Source organism: Agelaius tricolor, unplaced genomic scaffold (assembly GCF_023055355.1).
Source record: "Agelaius tricolor isolate 1412-34295 unplaced genomic scaffold, bAgeTri1.0.p SCAF_13, whole genome shotgun sequence".
In the NCBI taxonomy this organism is placed as follows: domain Eukaryota; kingdom Metazoa; phylum Chordata; class Aves; order Passeriformes; family Icteridae; genus Agelaius; species Agelaius tricolor.
Window position 1 is genome coordinate 21,988,965 of NW_027269273.1, and position 24,771 is coordinate 22,013,735.

General features: G+C 36.5%; 1 protein-coding gene across 2 annotated transcripts in view; it reads left to right on the forward strand.

The window, feature by feature from the left end:
* DNTT (DNA nucleotidylexotransferase) overlaps positions 1-24,771 on the forward strand; it is a 147,722-nt gene that overhangs the window by 67,092 nt on the left and 55,859 nt on the right. Inside the window, exons 8-12 of one of the 2 annotated variants that reach the window (XM_071439172.1) lie at positions 3,161-3,240; positions 6,522-6,696; positions 13,098-13,223; positions 20,929-21,099; positions 22,388-22,459. In XM_071439172.1, the coding sequence (XP_071295273.1) occupies positions 3,161-3,240; positions 6,522-6,696; positions 13,098-13,223; positions 20,929-21,099; positions 22,388-22,459 (624 nt within the window). Of the gene's footprint in view, positions 1-3,037; positions 3,241-6,521; positions 6,697-13,097; positions 13,224-20,928; positions 21,100-22,387; positions 22,460-24,771 lie in introns of those variants that run through there. The other variant, XM_071439171.1, reaches the window with a different exon arrangement.

The window sequence follows — 24,771 nt, forward strand, 5'->3', positions numbered from 1 at the left end:
TCCCACCTTTGACTGAACACCACCTTGTCAACCAAGTGCCACATCCAGTGTTTCCTTAAACACCTCCAGGGATGGTGACTCTACCACCTCCCTGTGCCCTCATTCCTGTGCCTAATCACCCTTTCTGTGAAGAAATTCCTCCTAATGTCTAACCTGAATCTCCCCAGCTGCAGCTTGAGACTATAAAAAGGAATGTGGGAGAATTAATTTTTAAAACAGGAAAAAACACCTGCTGTATGGTTTTTAGGCACTGAAAGATTGGTATAATGGGTATAAATGACAAAGGAAATGCTTGGCAGCCAAGAAAGCCAGAATTCAAACAGAAGAATAGTAATGGGAATATCTTGACAAAAACAAACATGAGAAGTATTAAAAAAATTCCATTAATTGGTTCATTGGAAAATACTGAATTACTGAAGAAAAATTACTAAATGAAAAAGCTAGGGAAAATTAATCATTGTGTACCAATACTGCATGAGATGCTGGTAAGCCTATGCAAAATAAGAAAGCATCCAATCACTTCTCTGATTTTTACTGTTGGTATTTGAGAGATGTTTTCTCTGAAGGTTAGCAGATTGTAGCTATGTATTAAAAGAAAATTTCACAATTTTCGTGAAAGCGACATGAATGGACAAGTACTACTTTATAAAATATTTACAATGCAGCTCACATGATATCAGGGTACTGAAAGACTGACAATAATCAAGAATGTGCAGTGAAAATGTGAATACTGAAATTCAGAGGAGCTGTCCTTTGCAGCACTTTTCCTCTCAAAGAATCTCCCTTTGAAGTTGATCAGTACTCTGCTCCTCAGAGGAGTCTGGAATGCTGTTGTTGGCACCCACATCACAAGTGATGAAAAATGTTTGCTTAAATGGCCATCAGTATTTGTGTCGAATTCTTAATCTTTGCCTTTGATAATGTTCAACAGTGATCCGTAGCAAGAACATAAAAGTTTGTTCAGATTTCCCTCAAGGAATGTGAAATACTCTGAACTCCATGAGGCTGTAATGAGATGGAAAATTTCTGCAAGTTTCAGTGGTTTTAGGCCATGAATCATATATGGTGCCATGGCTCAGGTAGATGTATACTTTTCCTTTGTCATAAATAAGGACATGCCTTTTCTCTGTTGTATTTGCCTTCTCTCTAATGCATGTTCTGCTTTCTGTGGTACTGTCAAAAATATTATGATATAATATTGTAGGAGAGTAAGTAATTCACTCATCTGGGATATGGAAATCCTGTTAATTTTAGAAGGTGCATTTAGTAAAATTGCATCATTGGCAGAGACTTTTTCATATTATACTGTGTTTATTAGAGAAAATCTCTTTGCATTAGGTTCAAAGCCAGAAATTGATTTCCAAAGGACCTGAATGCTTAGGTTGCTTAGATATTTTGAAAATCCCACTAGGTCTCTGTTGGCAGCTTTTTGGCACCTAAATACCCTTGAAAATCTGGCTTAAGAGTTATAACAGTAACACAAAGGAATAAAAACTTGTTATTCAAGCCAGAAGGATTTTACTGGCACTGAGCATATTGATGTTACGCTGGGGAAAATTATATTTACATGTTTTAGGGCACTGAATTAATTATAACATAAAATAAAACTTTGTTTAACATATGTAAAGAATCTGTTCTCCAATACATTATTCCTTGTAGGGATTGAGAAAAAGTGTTTTACCGAGTCTAGGAAAGCTATAAACAGGGAAGTGACCAATGTTCAATGGTTGATTAGTAGTCTGGAAAAAAGACATGGAACAACCAAAACAGATTGCTCAGCCCTAATGCCAGATCCATTCCTTTTTTTTTTTTTTTTGCTTCCTCGCTGCTATTCTTTTGCTTAAGCCTCTTAAGTCAGCTTGTCCATTTTCCAGGTCCTATGAAAATATCTCATATAATTTTAAAATAACCTTCAAATGATTTATTTTGACAATTTTAATGTTATAAATCCAAAAGAGGAATAGATATTTTGGCTTCTGGGTTATCCCTAGGCAAGGGAAGAAATGAATCCAGTCTAATCTATATACTGCACTATGTATATATTTTTTTCATGGCCTCAGGAAGACCCCAGAGCTGAAAGCTCTATATTAATTTTTGGATGGTTAGTTTCTATTTGGATGAAAAGTATTTCTTTATATCTGCAATAATACTGTTGAAGCAGTAAGAGCTATAGGGCTCAGAAAATGTCTGCAATACTTTTACAATTTAATTTTAAACTCAGGGCCATAATTGCAGGAAGCGGGTTTTGACTAATTTTCCTGAAACTCAGCTTGTATATCCACCTGTGATAAAAGAACTGAAAATATAATTGATGGATCTGACTTAGGAATTTTTCCACCTTGCTTCCCCATGAGAACATGAGCAATGAGAACTGTAACATAACATTTCTGATGTGTTGTGAGGGACTGGTACAATCCAAATTGTCTGCTATGTTAAAAATAAAAATCCAGCTTGACATGGGAATAGGGGCATTCACCACTGAAGTAGATTTGTGCTGAAGTAGATGCACAGGCTGTAAACCTGCGTCATTGTGCTCGCCTTGCTGTAATAGAAATCCAGGGAGATACAGAGCTGCATCCAACATGACACTGGCAAAAACTTTGGTGTAGTTCTGCAATGAGCAGTACCCCCTCCTCCAGAGGAGGAATGTGAATGGCCTCCATAATCTCCTCTGTAGCTGTTTGCAGGTCACTGGGTGCTTAAATGCAAAAAGGTGGAACTGAGCCATTCAATCAGCTGGAGACCTGGTTGAAGTCTTGAGATGATTTGGCTGATCAATTTTATCTGTATAATCTTTGTAGGCAATGGCTGTTTTAAGGAATGAAATAATTTTTGTACCTGTCTGGAGTATTTCTGTTGTAGAAGTCCCAGCTGGCAGAGAGCCGGTGATGTTTCTGCTTGTGTAGCACCTGGTTTTGATTTCAGAGGGGAAACAAGAAAATTACTTCAATGGGTGGTGACATTAAATACAGCTGTTGCCTGGCAGAAAGCATGTTACCTCTGTTTTACCCAAGTGAGAGCATTTCTACCTTGCATCATGGATAGGTTCAAAGCTCCAGCTGTAATCTCCCAGAGGAAGAGACAGAAAGGGTTGCATTCCCCAAAACTTTCCTGCAGTTATGAAATAAAGTTCAGTGACTTTGTCATTTTTATTATGCAGAGGAAGATGGGGCTGACCAGAAGGATGTTTTTGATGGAACTGGGAAGAAGAAAAGGTTTCAGAGTAGAAAGTGAGCTAAGGTAGGAAAATGTTTATATGTTTTGAAATAACATGTAGTAATGCTGTTTGAAGCATTTTAATTCAATATAGTCATACAAGTGACTGTGATTGAAGCTTTTGCCTATGTTTTTGGTAGGTATACTTGGCTCTTTCCATTATAAATACGTTTCAAGAGTTCAGTGGGTTTTCCTAGTATGTGGTTTATTTCAATTATCTTCTGGTCAGAAAGCAGGGAAAGCACAAAACTTAGCAAAATTTCTAATTTTTCACTTTTAAAATGTGCATTTCTAATTTATCTTAGATCTGTCAATTTTCATGGGTCTGCATATAAATTGTGTCTTTAGCTCATCTGAATCACTCATTGTTTATTTCCTCTTTGAAGTCAGGTTAAGATTAAGCTAAATTTAATGGCCAATTTTGAAAACGAAAAAGGTTAAATGTACAGGAATGGAAATGTGATGGGTTGAGGGGGACATTTGTCTACATCATCTCTGGTATTATAGTATTTAACTTTTTTACCCTAATATGGGTCTCAAAATTATGGCTTTTGCTTTGGTACAATCTGGAAGAGCACTGGAGAAAAATCTTAGGAGTAAAATACCACAGATGTGGCATTTGAGAGTGGAAACACACTCCAGATTCAGGTTTGTCTGGTTTCAGCAAACCAGCTCATTCAGAAGGAAGCCTTCCTCCAAACAGGGCTTTACATAAATGCTGGTTATGTCATTATGCAGTTTTCCAAAAGCTGCATCATTATATAGGTTCTCTGAAAAGCTGGAGGAAAACCAAGTATTGATCACATCTCTGGGTCTGTCTCTGGAGTGTACAACCCTACAAAAGTGTATTTCTACAGTCTTCTTTTCAACCCCATCAACTTTGATAGTCTGAGGAAGAAGGGAGGGTAAAATAATTTATAAAGCAAGATTAAAGCAGGTATTGAACAGAAGTAAGCAATTAGCATCTGATACAAAACTAATTGAGTTCTTGGGGAAAAAAGAAATGAAGAGTGCTGTTCTGGACCCTACGTTAATAATCTGTAGAGTAAATGCTTTATCTGGGCTGCTTTGACACATGGGTATTTATTGCCAATATTTAGACTTCCTGTAAGTTTTATGAGGCAGGTGTTATGTTTAATTTCAGCGTAGCTGCTACTGGATAAAACAAAACTATTTAACTGTTGATTTTTGCTTTTGAAAATGACAGAGGAAATGTTAAATTTGTTATGTTCTATGCCAAGAAAATAGCACAGCTGTACTGGTATGAGAGGAAACTGGAGCACAGCAGCTAAACTGCTGCTGTGTGCATAGTTATGGCAAAGTTCCCAGCTCTGCAGCTTGGTACAAATACATGACATATGAATATTTTATATGAAGTGAAATAAACCACAGGAAGCAGAAGTTCTATGTCTCTAACTGTTTGGGTTTTTTAACTCAGATATAAAGATGTGACAGTTTAATTAAAGTAGGACCTAGCAGGGTTAAATAATAATAAACCCAACAGTGTTTCATGGGGATTCACTTAATCTGTGTTTGTAATCTTTTAGAAAAAAAATGTGATTCATTCTTTTTTGATGGACTCTGCTCTCCAAGTTCCACTACATGGAGAGAAAAAAAATTGTGCTATAGCATGACACACATTTCTGAAGTACAGTCCTTTCAGTACCTTTCTTATAGTTCCAAAATACAGTATGTTTATTGCATTGGAGAGTTATTTGATAACAATTTTTTATGGAGCAATTCCAGTATTTGTCATTGTGATTTCATGACTTAATGAAACTGGTGATCACTCATTTGAATAAGGATCACAGAGATGGGCCAAGGGATTTTCTTGGTTTTCTTGAAGGTAATTTGCTTTGAAGTGTGCAGTCTGCCTTTAACAGGAGCATGTTTTGAAGTCCATGCTAACCAGTGATTGCCACCAGTGGTGTCCTCTCTGCTTTGACAGGCTGATGGCTCCACTTCTCCAGCTCTTGGAGAGGGCTTGCAGAGCAATCTGTCAGCTCCTCCATTGGAAATTTACTGTATATGCAGAAGGCTGTCACCATCATGGGCTACCAGAAAGTCACAGACTTCCAAATGGGGATTTGGCTGCCATTAAGACAATTTATGTTCCATCTCTAGCTTCCTTTTGTAAAAATAGTGTCAAATAGTGACACTGCCTGTCTGTGCCTTTCCTGCAAGGAGTTTAGGAATCTATTGCCTGATAGAAATGAATGTTGGACTATATTTTCTAGATACTTAATTCTACAAGTTGATGGAAATGAAGAATTTTCTCCTTTCTCTCATGTTTTTTTGTGGGGGTGACAGCACCCTTGTGGGATGCATAGGGAGCAGGAGCACTCAGAATCATTCAAAATTTCCTACCAAATCTGTATTTTTTCCAACTTGCTGAGAAACATCAGCAGGCCAGACAGAAACTTACAGATCATCCTAAGTATGCACGTAATCTTTTCTTGAAACAAAGCTTTGTCCCTGTCCATTATTTTTCTGTGATGGGTACAGAAGTGTCTCTTTTTAATCTTTAAAAGGATCACCTTTTAATCAGGTGATCCTTTGCAATGTTGTTCTTGTACAACAACTGAAATTTACTGCAATAGCATTTGTGCTATTGTATTTTTAGGCAATGTACACCATATAATGTATTGAATAACAATTCAAGCTGTAAATTTTGTATTCACTAAACCATCAGTTTTGTTGTACTGACTTAGCAGCAAGGAAATGGCCTTTATATGGAGCATGTAGTTCATACGATTTAATTCATGAATATTTGGCAGTGCCATATGTAATAAACAGCTTCATACAAGTACAGAAAACTTCAGTATCCTAATAGATATTACTGGCTGTAAAGTTTTAAATAATTATTCTTAACTGACTTCTTAATGTTGCAAAGCTTTAACTCGTTGATGAGGAATATTTGGAAGAGGCTGTCAAACAACCTCTTGTCAAGAGGTATTGTCAAGCAGCCTTTTAATTAAGGTACTGCTTGTGTAAGCAAAATATTTTCAGAATTGCAAAGAATGTGTATTAGGTTAGTGTCTATGGAAGGTAAATGATCCTTCAAGAAAGAAAATGCTGCACTTACAGAAGCTGTCAGACTACAGTCTTTCCTCAAGGCAGAGTCAGTGACTAGAATAAATATATGGTGATATGAAAACTTCAGTGCTTCCCACATCCTAAAGTACAATATACACTACAATTGTCAGGAAGTGGATGGTAAGTAAATACAGAAATAACATCTTTGTATCTGTGTACAGTTGATTCAGTGAAAAAAAAAAGAAAACTTTTTGTGTACTTCTTGACAGTGATTCAGTCACTCATATTGTGGCTGAGAACAACTCTTACCTGGAGGTGCTGGACTGGCTGAAGGGACAGGCTGTGGGTGACAGCTCTAGGTTTGAGCTGCTGGACATCTCCTGGTTCACAGCCTGCATGGAGGCAGGAAGACCAGTTGATTCAGAAGTGAAGTATCGTCTCATGGTAAGACAGATCCTGCAGTGTGAGTGCAGTGATAGCCAGAATGAATGGCTGTGATCGTATTTATTTTTTAACTGAATACAGATATAATTGTGTTATTATTTTTAATTTTTTTTCTGTGAAATTTATGAGTAATACACACAGATTCAATAGAGTAGAAGCACTTTCTGTGCCTTCTTTATCAGTGTCTGGTTATTACTGTTTCATGACGGGGTACAAACTGGTAAATACAGAATTACAGAATGGTTTGGGCTGGAAGGGACTTTAGAGATCATCCAGCTCCCACTTCCTTGCCATGGACAGGGATGCCTTCCACTAGATCAGGTTGCTCAAAGTCCCATTCAACCTGGCCTTGAACACTTCCAGGCCAGCCACAGCTTCTCTGGACAACCTGTTCTAGTGCCTCAACACCCTCACAGAAAAGAATTTCTGTATTCTGATTCAAAATTTCTCCTCTGCCAGTGTAAAGCCATTACACCCTGTCTTCTCACTGTCCCTTTGTAAGAAATTCTCTCTCCAGCTCTCTAGCAGCCCCTTAAATTACTGGAAGGCTGCTGTTAGGCCTTCCTGAAGCCTTAAGGGGCTGAACAGCCCCAACTCCTCTGCAATATCCATCAATGAGGCAAACAATGCAAAAATATTACAACTTTTACTGTTGCAGGGTGATCAGGTAACAGCTGGGCCCTTGAAGGACCTGTGAAAAGAAGACTGATGTAGTCTGTGGACATGTGTTTACAGACTTGGCACCATCAAGTAATTGTGCTAAGTTTTATTATATTCTATTATCTCTCAATGGAAGCTGTTAGTCAGAGGATGTTGAAAATGGCTGGTTGATGATTTGCTGCATGGTGTTTGACCTTGAAGCAATGGATAATGATGTTTTCCTCTGATCTATATCTGATGAATTACCTGCTAATTTCTCAGATTGGAGCATAGTCAGGAGCAGTGGTACTCAATATCTTGGCACAGACTCTGAGTGGTGGGGGATTGGTGGGGATGCCAGGTGTGCTGTGCCCAGCTTGTGCCACTGAGCCATGAAATAGGCCCAGCAGTGCAGCTGGAATGGAGCTGTCCCCTCCTTCTGCACCCACCCGAGCCTCATGGTGATGGGTTTCATGTGCACCAGCAAAGAAATTTATTCATATGTGAAGAGAACTACAAGTCTGCTCTGAAGCTCTCTAAAGTGAAGGATTCCTGCTGATTCCTGAGGGTCTGGATTAGGCTCTGTGTGACCACACTGGGACCAGGGAAGGATGTGCAGCATGTGCCCTCCTCTGAGGCACAGAATGCCTGAATATTTAACAGCAACATTGCTCTGTTTGCTGCTTCATCATTTTGGTATTTAGATTATGAAGGATGATTCATAAATACCATCCTTTCCCAAGAAAAAAAACTGTAGCTGATTATTTTTTTTCCCACTCATATTGCATTTTTCTTGCCAGAAAATATTTTCCAGGTTTTTACATACAAGAATTACTGTTTAATAACAGTTTGGGTTGGGGGGAGGGGGAAGTGAATACACCAGATGGAGCTGTCGCTCTCAGGCTCAGCATGATTCCATGACAGAATGTGTGTTTATATTTGAAATCCTTCCAAGGATATATTTTTGCAATAAATTTATAACATTTTTCAGTGAATCTGCTGGAGGGAGAATAGACAAAGGAAATTAATACAAAAAGAAAAAAATACAAAAGGAAGCCTTGTAACTTTTGCTTTATTTTATGTTACAGGCCACAAAAATATAAATACAGGGAATGCAGAGAAGTTCTCTAAAAAGTAATGCATCAAAATCATGAACAAAATCCTGTGAGCCTTCCTGAGAGTTTCCCATCAGCATTAAAAGTAAAACAAATTACCTTTTATGTGCATTCTTAATTTTGGCAATATGAGCACACCTATAGATTCAGATAGCTCAGAAAATGTGATTTTATAATTTGTTTTCCTTTTCAAGTCTAGAAACACCTTTGTTTTCCTCCAAAATTCCTCCAATTTTTTTTTAGGTCAACAAGAAGTCTTTTTAAGTCAATGAAACTGCCTTAGTTTTATATAAAACTCCTTTTGGAATATTGGTGGAGCATTAACTTCTGAAAAAGGAGATCATAATTATACTGTGAGACTGGCTCTGCAAGTAAAAGCTTATGTTTTTATTGAAACATAAAGATTTCATGCTAATAAATGTAGAGCACAATAAGGAAGCCAGTGACAGCTATACTGGTATTTTTAAAGCTTATAAAACCAATCTTAATTATATAGTTGCTCTGAAGTAATAAACATTTTGTAAAGAAAACAAGGAGAAAAGAAGAATTCTAGGAGTGTAGCAAATTTTAAGATAATTTTATTGTTGCAGTGTCACCATGCTAATTCTTTTTTCTGCCTTAAGAAATGAGGGAAGATTGAAGTAAAGGTTAATTTTCTTTTTAAGTGCTAGACCGAACTCATACATAATGTAATTTAATTGGAATTTCACTGAAGACAAATTTGGTTCGTTATGTCAGACTTGTAAAATGTGAAATGAAAGTGAATTAACAAACCTTGAACTCAAGCTAGATCATTAAGGTTTTGAAGTAAAAGGAATGGATTGCAGTGGGGGAATGTTTTGGGTGAAATCTTGTCCCCATGTAGTTTTGTGGTCAAATTCCCATTAATATCAATAGCAGTAAGATTTTGTCTTTCAGATCCTACAGTATTTGGAATCCTTCCTATTTGGAAGGTTACTCCTCATTCAGGACATTTGTTTTACTGCATTAGTAACAAGAAATGCCCTTCTTCATGCAAAACAAGGGGAATAAAGTCAGAGTTACAGACCATTAGCTAACATCCTAATTACAATTGTCATTAAAGTACATCTTTCTGTGGTGGTGATGATCCAAGAGATGCTCTGATGTCAGTGATTTATAGAGAATGAAAGGTTGGTTGACCAGATTTAAGATGGACAGAATTATTATTGATTCATTCAGTCACAGTTGACTTTTAGGGTTAGTAGCCATCATTTAGTTTAATAAGCTTTGGAAATATGGTAGCCAAATATCTGCCTTGAAAGGGAAGCAGAATATTTCTGTGACAAAGGTCAGCCCTCGTGCAGAGACACCTTTCCTAGCACAAGCAGGAGGATATCCTTGACAATAGCAGGACATGGACATTAATGGGTGCATAAGGGCATCTCCACATGCCAGAAACTACTGATGCTTCCTGGGTTATGGAAGAGAAAGAGGCAGAGGGGAGGTGTTCAGAGAGGTAAAAAGAGAGGAAAAGATCCTTAAGGGTTGCTGCACACTCAGCAGCCTCAAGAACTGTGCTGTAACTGCATCTCTTCTGCCTTTTCCTCAGTCAGAACCCAGAAGTTGTTAGCTAATTAGTTTTTGTTTGTTTGGTTTTGTTTGTTTGTTTTTTTCTAGAAAGGAAAAGAGATTTATTTATTTGAAGAAAGGATTTTTCTCCACATTAGGGAAAGAAAGTACCATCTTTTGATCTTTTGTCTTATCATGTGTCAGGAAGCATATTTAACATTTTCTGAAGCATCTCACTCTGTTTCATTGTGAAAGAGAGAGGCTGTAAGTAATGGAAGAAATCCTTCATCCTGACAGTCTGAGTTTCTCAGGAAATAAAAATGAAACTTATAAACTGTCTGCCTTCTCTTCATAAAATGCTGGATATCAGAGGACTTTATTATTTGGTCAATGCTGCCTGGGCTTTACTGAGCTGCTGGCTGCTTGTCTCTGTGCACTTCATTCACTGCCGCTTCATTTTCTCCCTGTTATTTCCCTGTGTCATTAAACTTCTTGGTGTGTTAAAAAATAATTTGACAAAGAGCAAAGTAGTCCCCCACAATATTAATTCTGCAACCAAGTCTGTCTGCTTTACAAATTGATGCTAGTGGTAAAGGCTGTTTCTCCTGCTTATGCCATGTGGAAAATGTCACTGTGAAAGAATAGCAAGTGACATTCACTGCAGCCTGGATGTGGGGTAGAAACTCTGACTAGCTCTAGTGATTAAGTAGCCTACACATTTAGGTATTTTTCAGTGGTTGCCCTACTGCAAATTCATTCTAATGTAGAGTTTTCTAAAAAAAAAAAAGGAATTTTTAATGCTTATATTTTTCCATTTTTCTCTTATCTTTAGTTGTTTCTCCCCAGTACTAGAAATTATTTTTGGTCTAATGAGTTTCCAGGATTCCTTGTTCTGCACTGTAATTGCTCTTGATGGAAGTTTAGGTTTATCCTGTAATCTGTCCAAACAATTTTTTTCCCATCTAGTTTTCCCACCAAATATCAATTCGACCAGTATCAATTCAGCTCATGTTCTGCTGCTGATAGATCATTTCTGTAGTTCCCATGCAGGCATTATAATATTCCCTGCAAATCAGACTGTAGTAAACATTGTTTGCCAGATGTTTTTCCTGTTAATTTCTATCCAGAATTTCTTCTGTTCTTATAAAGAATCAAGGCCAGTTAACTAAATGTATAACTCTTACTGATTAAGGAAAATGCTCAAATATCTCTACTAAGGCAGGAATAGGATGTTTGAGTCCAGTCTATCACACTCTTAAATGCACAGATTTTCTGTGTTAGTTTTGCCCTCCTCCACAGTAGCAGCTGATGCTGCATGTAGGGCTCTTGTTCTTTGTGTGTGTGTGTCCTAGAGAAGGTAACAGCTTATTTTATATTCTATTCAGGAACATTCTGTTTGTTCACAGTCTTTGCAGCTGGCACTATCATTTCAAGCAGTATATTAGCACTAATCAATCATAGTTTATATGATTTAAAATCAATTTTAAAATATAATTCATGAATGTGTGCAGAAATGGATGAGTTGTGTTGCTGTCCTGACTGAAACCCATTTCGGTTATTCCCAAGACTGGTTTTAGACTTAAAATTGCTTTCTTCCTTTCAGGGCATGCTATGAAAACCACCATATAATTCACTGCTCCTTCAGTTGTGCAAGCAAATACCTTTTTGTGTGTGTGTGTGAATACTGTTATTTAACTTTTTTTTATCAAATACAAAGGCAATTTAGCATGAAATGCTAATTGGGGGTGTGGTTATGAAGATACACACATGCTTGTAGGTTTGCTAGCCTTTGTGTGATCGGATAGAAGGAAAAAAGGGCTTATTATTCCATTTTTGGTGTGAAAATTCTTTTATGTATTTTCATGACATTTTTTATTGTAATTGTTGAACCCTTTCCCTGTGGGGGAAGTGCAATGGAATAAGTTTTTGGATAGTGCAATGGAATAAGTTTTTGACACATCTGCCAAAAATTTTCAAGCAAAAGGACCAAGACCAAAAAATACAGGGGACTGCTGAAGGTTCTGCATGTTTCTGAAGTATTTCAGATTTTGGCACATTAAAGAAAGTGAAAGATTTGAAGGACTGGATATTATAAGATTTGAAGCAGCAGAAAACCAGTGTGAGTTTGCCTTTTTCTAGGTGCCTCCTAGTCAGGACATTCACATGTTGAGGACTTGTGCTCTCTTTTGCCAGGGGGGATATGACTCTGAATCCTGCCCTTCAGGAGAATTCCCATCTTTCAGGGGTGGGTTGCTCACAGACCTGTACAACCTTGGTCTATTTTGCATGGAGCAAAATTAGGTGAAAAGTGAATGAGCATGGAGGCAGCCTGGAGATTGGGAAATGCCCTTTCAAGTCTTGGATGCCCATTCTCTGCTTTGGTGAATGTGTAAAAATGATGCCTGGATTGGATCGGCATCTATGGGAATTGGCTAAGGGAGCAACCACATTACCAGCTGGCTGTTGAGTGAATAAAGGATGGTGATCACTCTTCTGTAGCTGTTTATAAATGCTTCCTTCACTCTAAAATGACTCCAAAATTAAACACTTAGCTGGATGAATTAAATCCAAAAGAAAAAGTTTTCTATCATTTTACCTGCAAGAGGGAAGAAAACTTGATTTCCAATTCATACAAAAATTTTCCCCCCGCTACTGAATTTATCTACAGACAGAAAAAGTCAATAGAACATTTCCCTTTGGTCTAATATCCCTAATCTTGTATTGAATAATCTAGTGTTTTCTGTGAAAACTCTGTGTTTTAGAGCTTATCTGCTCTTAAAGTTTTGTAGTTTTTCAAACTTACTGTGGTAGTGAGAGTAGTAGAGACACAGATCATTTAGAAAGAACTTTTTTTTTAAAATGACAGTGCCATTAAAAACTCCCTGCAAGAACTTACTGCAGAAAAGCAAAAATCCCAGTAATCATCAGATAAACTGTACTGTCAGTCCAGCCAATGTGAAATCACCTGTTTTTCATAGCAGGATGACAGGAGCATTATTATTTTCTTGTCTGGTCTTCAAAGGTTTGTATTTTGGGCTCATGAAATGTACTTTTTTTAAATTTTAAGCTATTTGCCATGTGTGTCACTAACTATTATTTTTTTTTTACCCTTGTTAGGAGCAATCCCAATCTCCTCCTCTGAATACACCTGAATTGGAAATGCCAGCATTTATTGCAACAAAAATATCTCAGTATTCATGCCAGAGGAAGACAACTTTAAATAACTACAACAAGAAATTCACGGTAATATTTATTCTATCTATAAAATAAAAACTAGTATAATTAGAATAAATACTATAATACTTGCCTCAGTATTTTCTGTGGCACCCTCAGCAAATTCATGAGTAAACAGGCAGCATAATAACAATTTAAAAAGTTATAAATCTGCCAAACTTAAATTAAAATTGAGTGCAAGCTTAATTGCATCCTCTTAAGTATTTCTGAAAGCTTAACACAGTGGATCTTTAAATACATTAACAGCTTGTAAACACATGAATTTTTAAAACAAATGATAGAATAACATTCCAAAAATGTCTTTTAGCCTTTCATCACAGTCTTATTTGACAAACTGGAAGTATGATAAACCAAGTTTGGTTTAGGTGAATCCAAGGTTCTCCACAGTTGCTGTGCTGCCTTTTGGTTTGCCCAAGTTCAGTTCTTCCAAGTTCGGTACTAAACTTCAGATTTTCACAACTGAGCAATTATGAAAACAGACTGCATGTTAATTACTTTGACATCACAAAACCCCCTTTGAATTGTCTACTAAGGCAGAAATCTTGGAGACTGTCATATATCCTAGTTAATGCCCATAACATTGCACATTTCAGAGGGTATGAAGGGTCTGAGTCCTTGGGTCTAAATTCCTCTGGAGTTCTTGTGCTTAATGGGTCCTCCTGGCTCTAAATACTCAGTGGCCACTATTCAAAAGGAAACATTTCTCAGAGACTCTAATGTAGTGCAGTCTAACTATATCTGGCATGGTTACATGCATATGTTTCAACTATAACATCAAACTAAAGCTTTATTATGTGTTTTGTTATTATTTATGATTTTTATGATTCTACTTGTGTGTTCCTGTAAATACATACAAATACTTCAAGAAAATATTATTTGTAAGGTTCATATAAAAAGAATAGCAACAGATAGCAGTTATTGGTGAATATAAACCCTTTACAAGGTAAATACTAAAACCTTTGGGTATTCAGAACTAAAGATAAACCTACAAGGAACTCAAAAATGTCTTGATCTGGGAATGCACAGTTCAAAATTAAACAACCTAAAATTTGGCTTGTAGTTATGCTTTGAAATAATCAGCAATTACATCAAATATATGCTACTATTTATGGTAGCCAAGTAGGTTAAACTGTTTGCTTATTTACAAAAAGCCCCTTTTGAGCAACATGATGGGAATTGAATTTTGACCCTGTTTTGAGCCTGAGGTTGGACCAGAGACCTCCTGAGGTCCCTTCCAACCCCAGTGTTATGAATATTCCCAAAACTGCTGCTTTTGAAATGGCTGCATTTCCCTACCTCCTGCTAGAAAAAAAGGGCTGTGATTGCAACCATTTAACCTCTTGAAAGCAGCAGTTCTTTTTCACTGTTTATAAATATCAAATACAAGCTGCTGTAGGGGAAATGTCAGACCAAACATAGTATGACTGAAACGTTATGTAAAATAACAAACTTCTTGGAGAAATAGGAAGTAAGTGTCTTAGTTCTACACTTCCTGAAAACAGTAGAATGTGGGACCTGGCTCTTTGATGAATTTTCTATATTACAACATTTTTACAGACATTCTAAAGGTGAAAAATTAAAAGGAATGTGGCGGATAATGGCAAAGTAAAATGGTTGCTCCCAGAAGGCACAAAGTTGTTGCTTTAATCGTCATTAGCATTTAGACCACATTCTTAGAGTGGTTTCTGTTATACCTGTGTTTCACAGAGGCAGTCCCTAAATTACTTCCAGGTTTAGCAATACAGCAGTCTTAATGTCAACATACAGCTTGTATTTGTGGAGTGAATTTAGCTGAACAGATTAGAAGTGGGATAGTTTGATGATGGGAGTACTGAAATTCCCTTCTGTTACCCTATATATCAAACATTTCTGGGTAGACACTGGGTTTTGTGGTGACAAAGATGTCAGTTTTTCATCTTCAACATATTTTGAGAGTAACTTCTCAGAGTTCATGCTGTGTTTTGTTTCTGGAGGTGGAACTGGGCAAGTTTATGAGTCTGTCTAGAATCAGCATGTTGACAGCTGTAATGGAACTCCTCAGGGCTGTTGCCCTTATTCCTCACAGCCAAACCTGGCAATGACAGCTGAAGGGTTGGGTGTTTATGGGCTGCCAGAACTGGCCCATGCCTTGGAGAACTGCCAGTTAGTCTGCCTAATGTCACAGGAGCCTGATTTTTAGATTTGCTGTTGTTTTGTTGGCCTTGTATTAATCCTTTAATTCACGTATTCAAATAAAAGCATTCCAACAGATTTCTCAGTGCAAGCACTTAGCAAATGCACTGAAGCATTGGTGTAATTCACTTGTGCATGCTGTGGGCAGCCAACCATTAAATGACAGATTTTCCTTGGGTCAATACCATACATCCTGAAAATTGGGTCCAAACCATCTTGAGTTATGTGCTCATGGTAGCATTTTGTTATAACAACCTTATTCTGTGGGTCAGGCTTGTTCCCTTTTCTTGCAGATTTTCTGTTTTCTTTGGTTAGCTTGTCTTCTGATCATGCCCATAACAGGGGTACAAACCGATTATTTGCTAATGCATTCTTCGATGAATTCTTGGATTCTTCCTTTTACTGGACTTTGCCCTGAGATGTTGTATCCAGTTCCCCTTTCAAATAAGTCGGAGTTGTGTTTGAGAAAGGGTAGTAATTACATTGGAACAGACACTAATAGGCAGCAATGTGGGTGCAGCAGGATTTATACGTCCTGTTTTCTTGGGAGAGGCACTTTAGGGGACTTGATTTCTGAAGAAATTGATAATTAGTGACCCTTTTTAATCTTGAGTCCTGTTCCGCATATATTTCATCAGGAAGGACTAATTAAAAAAGTAGTAGAGATATTTGATGACAGCTCATGAGGAAAAACTGGTGGTTTAATATACTAGGTGCAATTTCAATGTTCAAATGTCTCATGTTTCCTGTCTGTTGTAATAAACAGAAAATATCTTGCAGAAAGTTACAACAAACCAGTTTTACACATGGAAGAAGCTACAGAAGGGTTGACATAAATTGCAGATGTCAAGGTTTTGTTATTGCATTCAGTATGGGGCAAGTCCCAGTCAAATAATTTCTGAGCTGTTGTGTAGTAAGGCTTGTGGTGTGAAGAATACACTACAAATGTCAGATGCCAAGGAGTAGAGGGTGGAACCATGGTTCAGTTGATGGGGTGGAGATGCAACTGCTTCAGACTCGGTCTCTGTGCAGCCTTTGGGCCCCAGTGTCCCCTGGCCTGGGGGTAGGCAGGCTGGGAACCCCTACTGGGGCTTTGCTGGCCTGGCTGGTCCAGGAATGCCCCTGAACACATCTCCCTACTTACAGGTGAGCTATGGCTGCTCAGATGGGCAAAACTGCAAAACAAAAGAGCAGAGCCTTTGAGTAGTGTCTGTACCTTAGCAAGTTTCCTTTATGTTTGTCTTAAATATGAACGTTCTTATGGAATATAATATTCCAGTATTGTTCTCTGGCTTATTTGTAGCTATCTTCCCTCTCCCACTGAAAATATACACTTGGAGGCTGCATTGTGTTTTCTTGTGCTAAAATAAAAGGAGTCATTCTGCTGTGCCCAGGAGAGGTTGTTGGATTTGAATACTAATATCAGACTGCAATAAAATTCAGAAAGACATTCTTCTGTGAGGAAAATGCAATTTAATTCTTACAGAAGAAACTAATTAAGTCAGAGGCAAATGGTTCTGTGATTCTGAGGCTTATTGCTAATGCTACTGGATGTTACTTTGCTTTGGCTGTTACTCATGGTAATGAGAATGTGGATGTTTAGCACGGGAAAGATGCCTGGTTTCCTTTCCACTACGTTAGAGAAAAATAAAAAAGAAATATTTTTTTCTTCTTTTGTATCTACTGAAGAATGTATCAGTTATGCCAATGGCTCAAGCAGTTGTTTTTGTTATTATTATTATTATTACTATTACTATTACTATTATTATTATTATTTAATTTTAAAACATACCTCAGAAGATCCTCAATTTCAGTTTTATCATGAACTTGGGAGCTGTGTAGTAGAAAACCACTAACTGAATGGACACTCTTAATAACATGTAGTGTCCCACTGACACAGCTTGCTTCAGTAAAAATCTGCAGAGTGCACCTATGAATTATGATGTGAATGTGTGCAAACTGTATGCCTATTCAAAAATAATTGATTGTTTGGTCTAAGGAGTAAATATGTATTCAGATTTTTAAGATAAATGGGAAGGTGCTTTGTAAAATACAGAGTACAAAGGCATCTTTACTTTTCAGCAGTTTAAATTTGTGGGATACATCAATCTGTGTTGCTTTCTTTGACTATATTAATGTATGTAATATATATGTATTTTATATTTCTTATTACTCAATGTATCTATCATGCAGGTCATTGTTTTGTGATTAACACTCTAACTGCATTTCTGTGCTGTGTCAGCAGACCTTTTTTCACATTTGTATTGTTTTCTTTTACATAATGTGGAATAATATTAAAAATTCTCATGAATTTCTCTCTGTTTCAAGAAATGAACTTGTTATTGTTCGTTAATATGAGGAGCAACTGGAACTAATATGTTTATTTCTTGTAATGGTGTTTATGCAGGGACCTTGAGATCATGCACATTATGCTTTTATTGTTACTTTTTCAGCTCTTTTGTTTTTCTAGCTGATGTAAAATAACATGATAAAATCTTAGCATCTGGGAAAGTGTTGGGCTTTTCAGTCCAGATACAAAACCAAAAAAATCAGACTGAACAAAAAGGAGTAATTTCATTTATTTGGAAGTAACTTCAGTCAATATTGCAGGTTGGCCTAAATTGCTTAATTCTTCTTGGAATAAGCACCTGAAGTATTTATTTTCTCTCTCAGCCTATACAAAGGTCATTCACATGCCAGAGATCTCCTCCTACCAAAATACAAAATTGAGATTTACAGAGGTGGAAGAGAGAGGAAAATCATTTGAATGAAAGCTGCATTCTAAAACTTCAGTTGCTTTTGAATGATCATCAAACACTGATGATGCTGATGTAATGAGTAGTAGGACCTGTCCTTTGGATTTGCAACCTACTAAATAAACAAGTGGAAAAGAGTGACTGAGAAGGAAAGCAATTTAACTCAAATTGCTGTTCTGAGTATAACAGGTTCTCAAACACATACCATGTAAGATTTTGGGGGTTTTTAGTCACAATTTGCTATTAAGCTCTTTGGCTCTTTTAGCTAATTTGTGCTGCAGTAATGTTTGCTGACTCAAGTAAGGTAGGAGCCTTTTTGATGAGAGATGCTGTACAAGCACATTGTGAAAGCATGCAAGCCCTGGAGTGTTCACAGTCCTAATAGAGAGTGAATGGTAGAGAAACAATGGCAGGGAGGTGTGGAGCAGTTTTCCAAGCTGGCAGCAAAGTTGTGAGCGTAGGCATAGCTGTAAGACAAGTGCCCTCTCCATGAAGCTGTAATAAATTATTTACAAAACAGATTAGATTTAAAATATGGGGGTTTTTTTTGTGTAATATTTATAATTTCACTTCTAGCAGAGTCTTAAACTGAGTTTATTAAAGACTGTTTTGCAAGTAGCAATGGACCAGATCTGACATTGTTGTTGAGAATAGTATGAAATAGCACATAGGACCATTAATTTGTTTTGCTTTTCTGCATGACTTGTACTCTGATAATCAGGCTGAATGTTATTGGGTCAGCTGTTCAGCAGACAGAAAGTAGCATGGTCTAACTGATTATTTTTTTCTGAGAATCATTCTCATATATTATTTGAGAACCTTGCACTTTTTGTTGGTTTCACAGGAGTGATTTTTAGTGTTTATAGTATTTGAGTTTGCATTTTTTGCATATACAAGATGATTACAGGTAACTTTGATGATGAAATTAATGATATTTTATCTTATTAGTTCTTAAATATCAGATATTAAATGAGAATCAGAATTCCTGTGTACATCTGTCACCTTTCTTATTTTTAACACAATTCAGCAAAATCTTAGTGGGTCTTGGATCTGATCCACTAGAATCTGGAAGTGCATTTAAACCCCACATTTTTGCCTAGTCCAAGTCTCACCAACAAACATTCCACAATTTCAGAGACAGAAGTAAAATTTTCAATAACCAAAGAACTGAAATGTAGCCCAGCTCTGTTGCATATTTAATTAGAGCAGACCCTGCAGAGTACTCTGAAGATAATGAAATTCTCATGTGCTGCAAATCTCTGGAAATTTAGTTTCCTTTTAAACTGGTACTTTTTAAACAGGTAATCTGAATATTGATCTGATTGATCAAGTGAAGGTAAGGTGCTTCATGTAAGACATATAATAGTTTAGAATAAATGGTCAATAACTTTCCTTTTTATATCACCATAAGTTCACTTCACCAGAGATCTATTAGATTGTAAATTTTTATTAAATAATATTAGATTTTTGTATGCTTTTCCCCTCTAGAATATTACTCAATATGAGCTATACTGTTTAATAGACAAGTCCAGTTGCTGTCTTTTTTTAGTAAAGAAATGTTTTATTAAAAAAAGAATGTTAAAAGCAGTTTTATGTTAAAAGACACCTGTAATTAGTTGCAGCATTTGCAGGCAGTGTGTTTTTTTTTGCACAGAGAATAATGAATATTCAATACTCTTTAATTGTTTATTTTAAACAGCTTAATGAGCTTCACAAAGGCAGGAAAACACTGAAAAATGTAAGCTAGAATCATAAAAATGCTTTGATTATATTTTCTCACTGCCTATCAACAGCCTCTGAGTGAAATGCTTCATGTGATTGTGTTTTTCAGTCGTGCTGGTGACACAGCTTTTCTGAGAGCCACCCTTCTGGCAGGGGGAAGGGGCTGACACCTCTGTGCAGCGGGGCTGGTGCTGGGATATGCAGACACAATTATCACTAAGGCTGATTATTCAGTGTAGAACACTTCAGATATGCATGTGAGAAGCTGCCTTTTGGGAGTGAGAAAAAACATCCCAGGACTTTTTGAGCACTCTAATCAAGAAGATGGTTTTGCAGCATTGGTTCCCTCTCAAAAGCTGAGACTCTGCAGTGGCAAACAGCAACAAAATTCCTGTACACCACTGTGGTCTGTTCCCTGCATTTAACTTCTAAAATTCTCTGCTATTAATATAAATATTTTTTAATATATTCTGGAAGGGAGATAGACCTCATATGGATCATTTAGGAAAAAAACAACTATATGGATATTCCTCAGGTATTTTTGAGTGCAATGTTAAATAAACCAAGCCATAAAGAAAATGTGTTTCTATTTGCAAAGTTATACATCTGAAAAATGAAGAAAAGGAGAATTTGTTCCCTAAATTACCAAGTAGAAGCATGGCTACATATTCAAAAAGAATGAAGGTGGTTTCCAGTACTGCCACAGATTCCTATTTGGTTGTGATTGAAAATGCAGATGTTACATGCTGGATTACTTATGGTTGGGCATAATTCTAAAAATTAAGGCTCTATTTGATGCAGATTTATAAGATCCACATAGAATACAGAAGGCAAACCTCACAAAAGGTTTTCAAGCTTGGCTCTAAAATACTATTTTTATGAGACCTGGAAAACTTCAAGTTGGTAGAAAATTGGTCTGCTTTTTTTTTAATGAACTCTATCTTTTCTATGTAGTGAAAAGGAGTAATTCTTGAATTAGCATACAAAGTAATCTTTCTAAGGAGCATTTTAAGCTTTTATTAAACTTTAACTTTTTTTTTTCCCTCTACCTCCCCCTGTCCCAGGATGCCTTTGAGGTAATGGCTGAGAATTATGAATTCAAAGAAAATGAAATATTCTGCCTGGAATTTTTAAGGGCAGCTTCTTTGCTGAAATCTCTTCCATTTTCAGTAACCAGAATGAAAGATATACAAGGGTTGCCCTGCATGGGAGACCAAGTCAGAGATATCATGGAGGTAATGTACTTCTGAATTATCTGCCAATGGATTCTTTTACAGGTCAGCATTTCCAGGTCATGGAGAGGAGCACTGGTACATCTATGTGTGTGTACAAACCTTCTGCATTTCCTGTAATACAGTGTGTTAGCTATGCTTCCAAGAATGAAACTATTTTTTGAAACCTTTTGTCATAACACAAGGCTCTGTCATGGAACCCCCACTCTTAGGAATGAGGGTAACAAGTGAATAAATACAAGGGAATAAATAAAGCAGTATCAGCTTTGCATGTAATTTCTAAGGGCTCACTCTGATTTGGATGCAACAGTTAAACTGTTAATAGTTTTGTTCATGTGACTTCTGCCCTTGGCAACATCACTTCACTCACCTGAATGCTTTATTAGAAATATATTTTTTGTGGAAGTGGTAAATATTTTAGTACTTTAATGCTAAATCTTACCTTGCTAGGTTATAGCAAGTTATATATAGTTATAGGAGAGCCTTTTAGCCTGGTGATGGATGAACTCTACATTCCTACTGGAAATTGGAGTATTCCCTGCATTTTTCTTTAGTTCTTAGCCTTTTCAGGACCCACATCTCCGAGTGCTGCTGTTCCAGCAGGAGCTGCTCAGGGGTCATTGCTGAGTGCTCTGCTTTGCTCTGGCTCCTCATGTCCCCATTCCCCCAGTTAAGAATGCACCCTCTGAAGTGCTTTTAGTACCTGCTGTGTGGGGGCTGGGATTGCAATCGTGATCCCACAAAAAATAGGATGGTTTGTTGGGGTGCTATTGGTGGTTTTCTTTGTTAGTTTTATTTTTAATTTTTATCAGAAAGACTAAAAGAAATGTACACTCCAGAAAAAATGTATTTGTTCATACAATGGTCTTACTTTTGAGAGTAGAAAACATAACCAAATAATGAAATCTAATTTTTAGGACAAGTCATTGATAGCTTGTGATAAATAACTGCTTTCTGGCTGTGACTTTATGAGCAAATAAGTACTGTGAAATATATTCCATGGTCCCAGTTTCTACTTCATCCTTGAGTAAATTTATGAGTAGATAAGGACTGTGAAATTCATTCTGTGGTTCCAGTTTCTCCTTCATCCTTCAGCAATTTTCTTTCTTTAGAAGGGTTGCAGAATTTGATCCTAAGGGAATAAAACAATATGCTTGCTAGGGGTTCTTTTATTGATTAATAAATATTGATAAAACTTGATTTTAGATTATTTCACTAAATCTTATAATTGTAATAAGATCTTAAAATGGATTTTAAATTTTTTTTATAAGTAATATTTTTCTTTGTTTAGGAGATTATTGAGGAAGGAGAGAGTTCCAGAGTTAAAGAAGTGTTAAATGATGAGCGATACAAGGCATTTAAGGTAAATCCTTTGAGTTTTGTTGGTGCTGTTAAAAATTTCCCTCCCTTTAGTAGAACTTGGACAAAGCCATCAATGTTATTATAAAGGGAAAACCAATATCAAGTACAAAGAAGGATAGGTCTTGAAAAAAAAGAAAGGGATATTGAGAAACAGTGACAAGGAATAATGTGAAATATCTTTCTATTTTTAATTAATGTGATGTATACATAGTTGCTGTTAAGTGATGTAATGCAAATTACTGTGATGTTGGTTTCATTTTTGCCTCAGCTGTTTATACTTTTAAAATTACTTCATTTTATTCTGGAATTAATTAAATACCAGATGAAGAAGATGACTCAGATCTATTGTAATTCTCTTTTGTAGGAGGCAGGAGGACTGGAGCTGTTTCTTCCTTAGGCACATTATAGAGCCTTATGCACACAACTTCATAGTTGCAGGGAATCTAAACCACATAAATGCTGCAGTTCCCATTACTGAAATATTTATTGAAGTCTCCATTGGAAGCATCCAAGATGAACAAACATTTTTAAAAATTTTATCTGCATTTTTGATCTCTATAGCTACCCTTGGTCTTCAGAAAAATTAAAAGAGAGTAAGGATTGTTTAATTCTCCCTGTCATCACTCACTTTTACTTCAGCTATCCAAAGGCTCTTCCATTCTCTCTGACCTACAATGGAAGGGTGTTCAGTGACAGCTGTTGATGCCATCTCTAGTGATATTCAAAAAGAGGTGTAAATTCACATGTACAGCAGGATTCAAGAAGCAGTCTTGCTTATTAATGCATGATTGCATTACAGCATGATTGAGGAACACCTATTAAATCTTCAGGGTTTAAGAAAATCTCTTGGAGATTAGAAAAAAACCTATTAGGAGACAAATTGTCTCAAATATGCTTTATACCTTGTTTCACATGCAAAATTACAACAAACTTAGGTGGCTCCACTTCTTAGCTGAGCATACATCTCAACATTTTGTCTAAATTAGTTATAACCAGTTGTTTCCACTGATTTTTGAAGAATCTCATATTAGCGAATTCTTAGATTTTCCTGTTTAGCATAGTCCTAGTACCTGCTGCTTCACTTATCATTGGCTTGAAAGATCACTGCTGGCCCCAGGGCCATGGTTATCAAATGACTGAATTAAGTTATAGTCAATGTTTTAGATGTAGGGACATGAACTGACGAGGTCAGTTTGCTTTCTTACAGAAGTGGCTGCCGCAAAGAGTGAGTCTGTGTAATTGGTTTCACCAGCTGAAAAGAAATGGGCTCCCTGTTACTTGTGCTGCACTGCTGGCAGCATATCTAGCATCTAAAAACATGCTAAATAACAATGGATCTAAGTACAGAAAGAAAAAAACCACAATTTTGTTTTTTCCACTAAAGCTTTGGGTGCATAGAATCCTTTTTCTTTAGTTCTTTGTCTCAGTGTTAATTAAGTCTCCTAGAATAATTTAAAACCCAGTAATAGACACTTTTGAAAATATTTCATCACTAGCAAAAACATTGAGATAACAATCAAAGTATTTAAAAAATTATATCCTTTTATAAGCATCCCATGATTCAGACAAAGAGTAGGTAATTTCACACATTATATACAAAATGTAGGGCAATTCCTATTTAATATTATCAATTATTTTAATTTTTCACTTTAAAATCTTAATTTTTTCAAAGGAATTAATATATTCACAAAACCACAAAATAAAGCTAGGATGTTTGGGATTCAGAGGTTGTAGATTCAATGGAAAAGAGTAGTTATTAATGTCTTACACAGCTGCTCATTGAATTCCATAGAAGTACAATGCAAGGTGGAGAGCTACAATATTGACAAACTGAACATAAAGAGCATGATTTTAGGCAAACATGAAAGTGTTCCCTCCTCTTTCATATCAGTGTTCATGTGAGATAGCAACCCAGTGAATCATGCTTCTGATTTACATCCTTTTGTGGGTAATAACTTAATGAACAACATTACTTTGTAATAGATGGAATATGGCCACACAAAAATTTCCGGTGGACTGTTAGATTTTGGGGTGTTTTAGGTTGTTTTTTGTGTGTCAGTTTTTTGGTTTGTTCCGGGATGTGTGGGTTTTTGGTTTTTATTTTGGGATGGGGGTTTTTTTGTTTATTTTGTTTTTTTGCTTTTTTTGCCTTTTTTTGGTTTGGTTCTTGTTTGGTTGGTTGTTTTTTTTTTTTTTGCCTTTTTTTTCGTTTTGAGAGCTGGTAGTGCATACAGCCATAATGTCAGTCAAATTCTGAATATAAAGTTGTGACATCTCTCGTTCTATCCCATCAGTGTCAGGGAATCGAGTTAC